This window comes from Leuresthes tenuis, unplaced genomic scaffold (assembly GCF_036924035.1).
Source record: "Leuresthes tenuis unplaced genomic scaffold, fLeuTen1.0.hap1 SCAF_19, whole genome shotgun sequence".
NCBI classification, from domain to species: Eukaryota; Metazoa; Chordata; class Actinopteri; order Atheriniformes; family Atherinopsidae; genus Leuresthes; species Leuresthes tenuis.
Window position 1 is genome coordinate 32,306,263 of NW_027325373.1, and position 11,756 is coordinate 32,318,018.

The 11,756-nt window shown below is 41.7% G+C and overlaps 2 protein-coding genes across 2 annotated transcripts; both read right to left on the minus strand.

Moving 5' to 3' along the window:
- Positions 1-10: 10 nt before the first annotated feature.
- pbdc1 (polysaccharide biosynthesis domain containing 1) lies at positions 11-6,397 on the minus strand. The gene is made up of 6 exons (XM_072372359.1): positions 6,349-6,397; positions 5,447-5,512; positions 5,205-5,264; positions 3,805-3,945; positions 403-514; positions 11-329 (listed from the first exon to the last, which is right to left on the minus strand). Exons 1-6 carry the CDS (start codon positions 6,376-6,378, stop codon positions 226-228), a joined length of 513 nt encoding a protein of 170 aa, XP_072228460.1. The 5' UTR covers positions 6,379-6,397; the 3' UTR covers positions 11-225.
- Positions 6,398-6,984: 587 nt separating this feature from the next.
- Positions 6,985-9,127, minus strand: LOC140277371 (tripartite motif-containing protein 16-like). The gene has a single exon (XM_072372358.1). It carries the CDS (start codon positions 9,067-9,069, stop codon positions 7,396-7,398), a length of 1,674 nt encoding a protein of 557 aa, XP_072228459.1. The 5' UTR covers positions 9,070-9,127; the 3' UTR covers positions 6,985-7,395.
- Between the last annotated feature and the right edge of the window lie 2,629 nt (positions 9,128-11,756).

Below are 11,756 nucleotides of genomic sequence, written 5' to 3' on the forward strand. Positions count from 1 at the left end.
TCAGAAATGAACTGCAGCTGAAGTTTTATTGATTTCTTCTATTACAAACAAATGCAACTTAAAATAAACAACCACTAAATATTGGCACGATAAAAATTTACAGTAAATACAGAAAAGTGTGTTTGTAATCAGGGTCGAGCCTTTATCTCGGAAGCTCTGACTTTCATTGATGAATCCTCAGGAGCATGACATCTGGACTCCTCATAAGAACAGCAGGATGGGTCTTTACTGCTTCTTTGCTAACTCTGACCGTTTGGACATGTGCACAGCGTCGTTGTAGCCTTCTCTGTTCCGGGTGATCTCGATGGCAAAGAACTGAACTCTGGTGGCTGAAAACCAAAAAGAAAACATTTAATTTGCGTTTAACAAGAAAGTTTGGTCCATTCTGAAGTCAAGACTCACCAAATATGGTGTTCTCCTCCGTGTAATCCTTCTCACAATCCAGACGCAGCAGAGTGCCATAGTTAAAATCCTCCACCAGTCCCTCGAACTGGTTGCAGAATGGACGCCACCTCTGCAAACAGTTTGCAGTGTTATTGTTGCATCTCAACACTGACGACTCACTTCTTTCATTCATTTCTATCAGATCTATCAACAGGATTCCCTCCTGTGGGACGTAAAGGTGGAAATGATGAAGCTCAGTTATGAGGGAATAAACCGACCACATTAACAAGCATCTCACATATTTTTATATAATTAAAGACTTCAGGGACCCAAATGATCATTTCCATGACCGTTTCCAACCTTTGACAACACATACATTAAGTATATTTAAGCGAGGCCTGGACCGATAATCAAATAAATTAATCGCACGATAAATTAAAATGATCTCAATAATTCTGTCGGAAGTGTTTGTTTGACTCGTCTCTCGCCTCCGAGCAGGCTTGATGACAAGAGGGCTCACTCCGTGCCCGGTCTCAGCACCAGGGCGTGTTTGTTCCGTAGTGGAATGAACAGAGTCATCCAGTCACTTTGTCTCTGTGGGGGCCGCTGGCATTGGCTACACACACAGAGTGCAGCAAGTGAGCTTCGTGCAGAGCAACGCGAGGGAAAAAGACTTGCCAAGCCAAATGCCACAGCCCTGGTGTGGGAATATTTCCGCTTAAAGCCTAACGAGCCAGTATGCCGAATTTGTTCAAAAGTGGTGGCAACAAAAAAAAAAAAAAAGGCAACACAGCAAACTTGCATGCCCACCTAAAGTATAATTACCCAACCCGCTTTTCCCAGCCGAGATGAGCACGAGATGCAGAGCCTTCGTTCCAACAGTCAACACTCACTGAGGTGTTTGATCAACATAAGTAAATAAAAAACGAAACGGCACAAAATGATGTGCGCACACAGAATGTTTTTATTCAAGTGCAATTTTTGATAACAGAGACTGAGAGTCCATTTTATTTTTATTTGTTCTATTTATTTAGGATATTTAAACGTTCTTGAAATTACAGTGGTATAAAACACAGAAATTAAAATGTATTGTATTTGAAAGGGTGTGCATTATTATGATATATTATGTTGACAATAATATCGTTTATCTGCAATAATTTGTGGAACAATATATCGTTCAGCAAAATTTCTTATCGTCCCAGGCCTAATTTAAGCTAAAACAAAATTGATTGTTTCTTTTTGCCCTTTTTTCACGCAACTTCACGTAGTTTTGTTACTGAAAACATTCCCAAATTAAACGCACCAGTGGAAAGCAAAGACACCAACTTCACATGTTGATCGTCTGCCTTTTGGACAGTAAGCAACAGTTTCTAGTACCAAACCAGGACCGGTACCAGAGAAAGAGGTTCCATTTATCCACAGGTGTCACAGTGCTGGTTACGTTGATGTACAACCACGATTTATAAATCTCATAAACCAACAGAGCAAAGAAAACGTATCACATGTTGAAAGTTAAACTTTTAACTACTTGATGACAAATATCAGCAACACGTCTTAAAAATGTTGGGACAGAAACAACAAAGAGCTAGAAAAGTAAAAGGTACTAAAACATCACATCACTTAACAACAGGTCAGTAACGTGGGTGGATATAAAAGGAGCACCTTTTCAGAAACAGCATCTTTATCAAAAAATCAGCAGGGGGTGGTTCTTTATTACTGCTTCTTCACCTTTGATACTATATATCAGATTATGTTGTTTGGTAGGCTCAGGCAGTGGGGGGGACATCAGGAACTGCTCTGCAGTGATGCTCTATACATCTTTCTGGTAAACGTTGAACCACTGTCTTCAGACATTCCTCACGGTTCTGCTCTGGGCCCGGTGCGGTTTGTCCCATACTTTCTTTCTTTAGGTGGTATAACACATACATTTAAAGATGCATCCCACCATGATGCACAGATGATATTCAGCTGCCTGCAGTCCAGACCTTTCACCACCTGAAAACATTTGGACACAGGACTGCTGAGCAGCTAGAATCATATCAGACAGGAATAGGACAACATTCCTCTCCCAGAGGTTCAACAGCTGGTCTCCTCAGTTCCAGATGTTTACAGATGTTATTTAAAGAGGAGGAGATGCTACACAGTGGGAAACATGGACCTGCCCCAACTTGTTGATTCCATCAAATTCAAGCTGAAAGTAAAAATAATTGCATCACAGATAAAATCCAGTCCCCAAGAGTCTTGATTTGTTGGGACTTTCCATGTGTCGATGCCTTTAGTTTTCCTGAACCTCAGGATCCCTCGTTAATACAATGGTGCTGCTTTAGGACACACATCTGGCCATGACTCCTGAGGCTGCTGATCTTTATCACATTAAAGAAAAGTCATCACAGCCCAGAGGAACATGTTAAATTTAATGGTGAACTTTCCCTTTAAGTAACTCTAATAGCTTGAATAATGGCAGCTGGACTTCACCTCTTTAATTAATTCCTTTCAGAAAAGTCTTACTGTATAACTGAGAATCTTCATCCACACTTCTGAAGGTGTGACTCAGGAGTCTGCACCCTCTGACATGAACCAAACCTGGATCCATCGTATTTTTAAACTAACGGCTCTGATGTGACCTCTTCTCCTCCTGCAACCTTTAATCTGAGCTGACCAGCTCGTCCAGATGTTTCTGCTGATCTCTCAGGTTCACCTGCTTCCTTCATGAAGCACGTAGTTGCTTCATACAGAAGCTGTTTCTGCTCTCTGGGTCACTAATGTGAGTCAGTGGGTTTACAAGATGAGATTAACTTGATTATAGCTATTAGTTGGGTTATGCTCCTTATCTGAGCAAGGATAATCATCCTTTGTTACATGGTGGTGAATGAATCGAATCACTGGCACAAAGCATGCAATACCACAGTAGATAAGTGGCGCTGTACCCATTTCAACTATCCCTAATAGAGCCACTTCCGGTTGCCGTCTTCACCACCACCAACAAAACTAAGGCATTCGAGAAAGATGGCGAACGAAGAGCAAGATGAAGCTATGTCCCTCTACATTTGTGATGAGCTGGTTATGGCACAAACGTGATGCACAACGGCGCATTCTCCATCCTGTTGTTTGTTTCTTTTTGACTGCGGTGACAAGAACAACAGTGATATCGTCTCCTTCAACTTCCGGGTGACGATCGCGGGAAAAAATCTCGAGAATGCGCAGAACGCTCGATCGAGTTATCTCGGGGTCTTGATTCGATCGCAAGTAACCCGATCCGATTTCTTGTCGGATTAACCTTGTTACATGAGCTGAATAACTCAATCTTATTGTAATTTAGCAGTTAATTCGATCCGATTGCCCGCATGTAACCGCACTGAATGTGAAGGACAGAACAACAGAAACTGAACAGCTGTAACGAACGATACAAGACCAACTGACCTCTTTAGCCTCGACAGACTTCAGGTCGTCTTCTTTCAGCTGCTTCACATCGAGATCTTTGAAGGTTTCTCTGAAGCTCCTGTAGATTTTGTCGTCCAGCTTCGTCAGCTTCAAGAACTTCGGATCGACAGATGAAATGAGCTGAAAGTAGAAACAGACGTCAATCCTCATCAGCTCAAACATTAGTTATTTTCCACAGGCTGCAACTTGGAGGGCTGGGATCTGAATAAATGTGAGTTTTATTATTGTTGGCTGCAGTGACCAGCACAAAACGCTGCATAAGACTCGAGTCTCAGATGACCTACGACGGGAGTGGAACAGTTTATTTTTGACGGCGAAGTTCAGGCCACAGTCTGCATAACCCTATCTGTGTGTGCCAAACATTTTGACATCAACTGCTTCCACAATTTGGGTCAGTACAATGCAGGACTGGCAGCAAAGCCTTGGCTAGAAGAGGGATCGGTACCGCCCATCCGTGGGGAAAGGACACACGATGCTGTGTGCTTTGTGTTTCTATTGTTCGATTACAACGAGCTAATGCTAACCGTTAGTTCATGCAGGTACAAACGATGCTGAAATAAATTATTTATACTGCAGCTTGTGTTATATTACATTCTCAGGGTCTGACTCTGGCTCAAACGTATATGGTGGCAACAATGTGTGGGCAGCCATGAGCAGTGCTGTGCTCAACCGTTGTCAAGAGGGGGGCGGAGTGAGCATTAGCAGCCGCAGCAACCGCTTCAGCGGCACGAAAATCCAACCGCCTCAGCGCACGAGTGCTACAGAGAGTGCACAGAGAGGGCTGCTGTACTTGATGGGTGGAAGGGTGGCTGTCAAGAAGCCATTCTTAAGGAAGGGAAACAGGGAGAAAAGGCTGAGCTATGCCAAATGACAGAAGAAGTGGACTGAAAATCTGTGGCAACAGGTCTTATGGAGGGATGAATCCTCCCCAGAGCCCGGACCTCAACATTATTCAAGCAGCGTGGGATCATCTGACAGAGAACAGAACAAAAGGCAGCCAACATCCAAAGAAGAGCTTTGGGATGTCCTTCAAGAAGCCTGGAGAACTATTTCTGAAGACTACTTAAAGAAATGACAGAAAGCTTGTCTAAGAGGGTTCAGACTGTGTTGGAGAATAAAGGAGCTCAGACCAAATATTCAATTTAGTGCTCCTTAGATTTGTACAAACTCTGTTTCTGCCTCATATTCTGTATTTATAATTATATTTGACCATGTTTCAGTAAATCAGTGAAACTGTTCCCCGTTTTCATGGAAATAAAGAAAGAAATGAGGGCTGATCAGGACTTTTATTTTATGTTGAAACTAAAGCAAACATGCAGCTGGTTGGTGGACTTGTGCAAGTGTGAGTGTGTGAGAATGAAAACAAACAGGTACGTTACATTGAAGTAAACCTCCGCGTGGTTATATGCCTTCATCGCCCACATGACTTCAAGACGCGGCTGAAAGAAAACCCAAAGTTGGAATATTTTGACAAATCAACAATTCTCCAGAAATCACTTTTAATTCGAGTTTTATGTGTATTTATATTTCCATGATGTTGCGGTTTATCTTTTGAGTGTTCTGATGAAACCTCAGCTTCATCCACACACTCTGATAAAGATTTACGAAGATGAGCACTCACATCGTTTCCATAAGCTTCCGCTGGCAGAGACAGAGCATGTGCAGCTGCTGAAGCTCCCTCCACACCCTGCAAACACACACACACACACACAGTCACACAGACTTCTGTGGCGTGAACTAAATGTGAAGCCCTTTGTGCGTGTCCCTTTAATTTCCAGCATCATTTGCTATGGTGATACAACCTCGTAGGAAGAGAAGAAGCTTCGCGATAAATCCAGAGCTGAACCTGAAGCTACTGAAACTCTCAGGTGGACGTTTAAATTCAGGCTCGATTTCTGTCCTTGAAAATCAGGACCGACTTTATTTGTGCTTGAGTAAGCATGAATGCAGCTCAGCTCACTTTTAACTGTCAGTGACAGAAACAACTTGGTGTGGATCCACACAGAACCAAAACTTGTTCAAATGTCTCTGTTGCCGTTGTTTCACATTCCGCGCGCACCTGAACTCAGGTATGACGCAGAAAGGTCCAACTTAAAAGACACCAAACATCTTTAACCAACTATAAGTTAAACTTATCAAACACAGATAAGAGACGTGCAGAAACTCTTCGGTATCTTTCCGCGTATCTTTATTCTTGTCTGTTGTCACGTGATTTGAAACCAAACAGCTGATCTGAAAGCAGCTAACGACACAAACACGGTTCAAATCAATTAACGCTCATTGTCATAAATAATAAACGCCACTCATCAGAGAATAATGTTTCTCCTCAGTTTCTACACGTGTTTCTTCTCTGCAAGCTAACGTTAGCACTTCCGACTAACTCCCGCGCTTCTTTCGTAAAACGTTGAGTTTTGTTTGTCTTTATGTCTCAGGTTCGTTTCGGGTTCTGAACCGAAGCCGTTCACAGAAACAACTCTGACACATAGTGAACGAAGACTTAATATTTTGAGTTTAAAGACCTACCAGCGCGGACAGTCCGTTGTCCGACGCCATGTCTCCGATACGAAGATCGCCTCTGATTATAGATGTATCACTACACTGATAGTATATGAACTGTACGCATGCGCTTTTCCTTCACATACCGAATTAATTCAATATTATCCACGTCTAAACTTTATTTTATCGATTAAAAAACAACTATAAAAACGATGATAATCATAATTGCTAAATAAGCAATCAAAATAATATATTTTTGTATTAAATACAGAGAGCCAAACTCTCAATCCTGATGGTCCAGGTGACCAAACATTTTCGAGGACAGTGTGAGTCATATTTTGAATGTATAAAATCTCTGTTCTACAAAGGTCACGCCTCATGACGTCATGTTTGTTAAAGGGACAGTGTCATTTTTATAAGCACATCAATTTTGAGCGTCTTAATTTTACTGACTGAATTTATTCATACAAAGTTGAAGAAAAGCGCGATGTTTTCACACAAGACTTCAAACAGAACAGCGCACTGGTTGTTTTTCAACGAACCCAAAACCAACAACAATAATGATAACGCTAATAACTAAAAATCTTACTTTGTAATAAAGTTGTTTTATTGAACAAAGTCAAAAGGAAACAGAATGACCGAAAAAGTTATACCCTCTAATTTGATACTTTCTGCATCAGATTTCACAGAAAGAAGACAAAATACTTTGTTTGTTCCTCAAAAGTTGTATTTGTTATAAAAATCTTAATTTATTACCCCATTAAACACGATGAATAATCTTTCTGACCAGCCACAACATTTGATCTTTGAAACAAATCAAAATGTAACTCCAGTTATTTTCATACTTACAAAGTGATGAGATTTAAAAGTAATAAAGATTTCTTTGTTTGGCTCCATGAAGTGGAAGAGAAACAACAACATACTAATACATCAAAACAAATATTCAACTAATATTTAGAGCTCAGAGAAGTTTAGATTTTCATGTGGAGAAATATTTCTGTGAATAAAACTCATCATTAGCCGTGAAATCCTCCATGGCTGCACAAACACAGAAAGAAGCACCAAACAAAGAAATTATTTTAGATTACGGAACCCAGCAGCAGCTCCAATACAGTAAATACAAAGTCCAGCATAGAGCGGCTGAGTGAATGAGGTCTGGACTCTGTGGAGGAGAGCCATGGGTTCAGAGACCCTGTAGAAGGACAGAATACCTGCTCTATGATCCAGATACACTCCTACTCTGGAGGACTGAGGCCCTGAGATGGAGGTTTTCTTGTTGTTGTACCAAAATGTATAACTGTTTTGGTAACAATATAAAGCCCAAGATTGGTCATTACGTCCAAATCCACATTCATCCCCTGCTCTGTTGAGGTTTTTGTATGCAACTGCTATATAAACTTCTCTCCCTCTCCACTCCACCTCCCAGTAACAGCGTCCAGTCAGACTCTCTCTACTCAGGACCTGAAACCAGTCCGCGAATCTGTCTGGATGAGCAGAATAAGACTGATGTTGTTTCATAACTGTCACTTTTCTGTTCCCCTCTGACAGTAACATCTGTGTGTGTGCTGTGTTTGGATCCAGTGTGATTTCACATGAATATTTTAAGAAGTCAGATCTGCTCTTTGGTTCTGGTTCTGGTTCTGACGATAAAACATCCACTTCAGTGACTGTCAGTGAGCTGTTTGTCCATTTCCCTCTCAGAATGTCCTGTAGTTTATCTCTGATCTCTGACACAGCTGCTGTCACATACTGAAAGTACCTCAGAGGACGGATCTTGATGCTGGATGAGTGTGTAGACTCACTGAGTGCTGACAGTGAGGGGTAGTTGTGTAGAAACTGGTTGTGATCCTCTGTGTGTGAGAGCTGCTGCAGCTCAGCATCTTTCCTATTCAGCTCAGTGATCTCCTGCTCCAGCTTCTCCTGAAGCTCTTTGACTCGACTCACTTCAGTTTGCTGCTGGGATCTGATCTGCTGCTTCACATCAGAGCTTCTTTTCTGGATGAGACGGATTAGCTCAGTGAAGATCTTCTCACTGTGCTCCACTGTTTTAGCAGCAGACTGATTGATGGCCTCCTCCTGCTGTTGAAGCAGCTTCACATCTTTCTCTCCGTCCTGGATTCTCTGCTGGATTTGCTGTCGACTCCCCTCCAGCTCTCTCTGCCTCTCGGCTCTTTCTGCAGCAGCTGACACTGTGTCGTGGCCTTTATGTTCACCCACAGAGCAGAGATAACAGATAGACTTCTGATCAGTGCAGCAGAACATCTTCATCACCTCATCATGACGAGAGCAGATGTTCTCCTGGAGGTTCCTGGAGGGCTCCACCAGCTTGTGCTTCTTGAATGGTGGTGAATCATAATGAGGCTGAATGTGTTTCTCACAGTAGGAGACCAAACAGAATAAACAGGACTTACTGGCTTTAAGTTTTCTTCCAGAGCAGAAATCACAGGCCACATCTTCAGGTCCAGCATAGCAGAGCTCAGCAGGAGCAGTTTGGAGTCCAGTCTTCTTCAGCTGCTCCACTAAAGAAGCTAACATGGTGTTTATCCCCAGGACAGGCCTCGGTTTGTATGTCTGCCTGCACTGAGGGCAGCTGTGGATTCCCTTCTGATCCTCTTCCTCCCAGAAGTCTTTAATACAGTTCATGCAGTAACTGTGTCCACAGGGAATAGTCACCGGATCCTTCAGTAGATCCTGACAGATTGAACAAGAGAAGGTTTCTCGGTCCAGCTGAACTCCTTTCTGAGCCATTTCTCAGCAACCGTGACTAAATCACTTCCACTTCCTCAAAGCTGAAACTACTTTGAGCTCTGACCTATAAATCAGAGTTCAGAGATAACCTGTCAGTTCACCACGTGTTGGTTACACCCATCATCAATCTGCAAATCTGAAGGGGAGGGAACAAGGAAGCTGCTGCAGAGTGAAGCTGCTGTGTTTGAGAGCAGGAAGTGTGTTTAACCTTTTTTACACTAGTTTTTTATGTCTGAATTACAGCTTGATTTCTCTTTTAATCCCTTTATAAAGAAATTCAGTTTTTGTTCAATTATTAATTGTTATGTTCTCCTAAAACTCCTAAAAAGTTTATTTCGTCACAGTACTAAAGTCACAAATAAAGTAGATGAGCTTCATCTGAAATAATGTAATTAGTTTTTAACTAAAAATCAGGATGAAAAAATAGCTTTTACCTCTGATTAATATGATCCTTTCCCTGTTAATACACCAAATGACAATACAGTCCCATAATGCAATTGTACATTTTACACATAATATTGTATATTAAAATTATATCCTCATCAAACATCAAACCAAAATTAGTATTTTATCTGTTTGAAGAGTTTGACCAAGCTCCATCATATCTTAAAGATCTCATAATTGGATATTTTCCCAACAGAGCACTTTGCTCACAGACTACAGGTTTACTTGTGGTTCCCAGAGTTTCTAAAAGCAGAATGGGAGGCAGAGCCTTCAGTTATCAGGCCCCTCTCTGTGGAACCAGCTGCCAGTTTGGGTTCAGCAAGCAGACACCCTCTTTACCTTTAAGATTAAGCTTAAAATTTCCTTCAGGTGACCCTGAAACATCCCATAATTATGCTGCTATAGGCCTAGACTGCTGGGGGACCTCCCACGATGCACCTCTCCTCCCTCTGCTCTCTTTACTCTCCATGTACATATGACATTATTGTTGTCATGAACTTGTGTTTCTCTTTCTCAGCAGGTATCCCTGGCCTGGTGTTATGCTGATTGTTGTCCCCTCTTTCCTGTCCTCTCAACCCCCAGCTGGTCGAGGCAGATGGCCGCCCATCTTGGTTCTGATGGAGGTTTTTTCTGTTTAAAGGGAGTTTTTTCTCTCTACAGTTGCCTCGTACATGCTCAGAACAGGGGATTGGATTGAAGAGAAGTTTGAATGAAATCTGTTGGTTTCCTTAGCTATTTAACTTTTTAATTGGCACTGTGTGAATTGGACCAATTTGGAATTCAATGAATTTGATATGATTTAATTTCAATGAATCGGATTGCATATCCTCAACAAACATACATAAATCCAAAATGTATGAAAGCTGATTTTCATATTGCATCAATAAATTATCACTTACTTGAGCATTACATTTATTCTTCATTTTGTTTAAGTGTACAAATTTGATGACACACTTTCACTTTAATACTTTACACGATGAAGTGACAAAAGCTAAGTCTATGTGTATTAATCCTACAAATTTGGCCCATTCTGTGGGTTTTTTTAATGCAAATGTTGTTGTCCCTCTGTTCTTCTTATGAGTGCTGGTTTGTATCCAGCTTTTTATGGCGGCGCTGCTCTTTACTGCTTCCCTCAGCCCCTCTCTCATGAGAAGGCATTGTTAAAAGTAAGCATCCAAAACTCACATTACTTTAAAACGTAGAGTAAGTTACAATTTAACCAGTTTGAACATTACAAAATGCCACCTTATAATGATAAATAAGGAGATTTCTATCAGCTAGCCCACATCCCGGTCATAACAGAGCTAAAGATTTATTGGGTGGCAACACCCATTCCGAAATCCCGCCATTCCGACATCCCGCTATTCCAACATCCCACCATTCCGACATCCCACCATTCCGACATCCCGCTATTCCGACATCCCGCTATTCCGACATGCAAACGTCCCACCATTCCGACATCCCACCATTCCGACATCCCGCTATTCCGACATGCAAACGTCCCACCATTCCGACATCCCACCATTCCGACATCCCGCTATTCCGACATTCAAACGTCCCAGGTGAGTCCCTTCTTTCTGTTCATGCAATTTAAATGTTTAACACATGTTTACAGATAAGCGTTATTAAAAACACAAAGTCTCGGCAACTGGAGGAGGAGAAGCAGACAGTGGTGTTTTTAATCACACACTCCAATGCCACTTGTTTCAACTTCCGAAAATTTAATCCAGGAAAAAAAGGATTACAAATATGGACCGAAACTGCTCCATAATACGCACAAGAATCCAAAAGAAACGAAAGTTAACAAAAAAAAAAGCAAATAAACAGCATGAAGTGGTCAAAATTGGTTTTACGCATGCCTATGTGCGTCTGGCACATGCGTCTTCGGGCTCTCCCACGTTGGAATGTGGATAAAGGCTATATGTTCAGCTGTAATGTCATGTAAAAACAATCTCTACATGACATTTACTCCCAGGTGTGACCAGTTAGGACCTTAAGATATCAACAGGCTGTATAAAGCCTTGCGCAACGGCTGTGTGTTTGTGCCAAATGTGCAAAGCCCATCCGCGCTTCCCATAATTGGAGCGAGTACTCATAAATCACGTGAATAACATGAATACACGTTTTTACTGTATTTTGTTGTGTTTTATACGTTCTATGATGTCATTTCCCTCCTCTCCTATTGGCAAGGCAAGGCAGAGTGCTCGCAACTGTGTCCTGTGCAGTAGCCTGATATCTGTAAT

Bases quoted from the DNA above. Each gene is read 5' to 3' on its own strand.
- pbdc1 (XM_072372359.1), bottom strand. From the start codon at position 6,378: ATGGCGTCGGACAACGGACTGTCCGCGCTG. The intron at 5,513-6,348 runs GTAGGTCTTTAA...GTGTGTTTGCAG, and splicing joins ACAACGGACTGTCCGCGCTG to GGTGTGGAGGGAGCTTCAGC. The intron at 5,265-5,446 runs GTGAGTGCTCAT...GTTTTCTTTCAG, and splicing joins CGGAAGCTTATGGAAACGAT to CCGCGTCTTGAAGTCATGTG.
- LOC140277371 (XM_072372358.1), bottom strand. From the start codon at position 9,069: ATGGCTCAGAAAGGAGTTCAGCTGGACCGAGAAACCTTCTCTTGTTCA.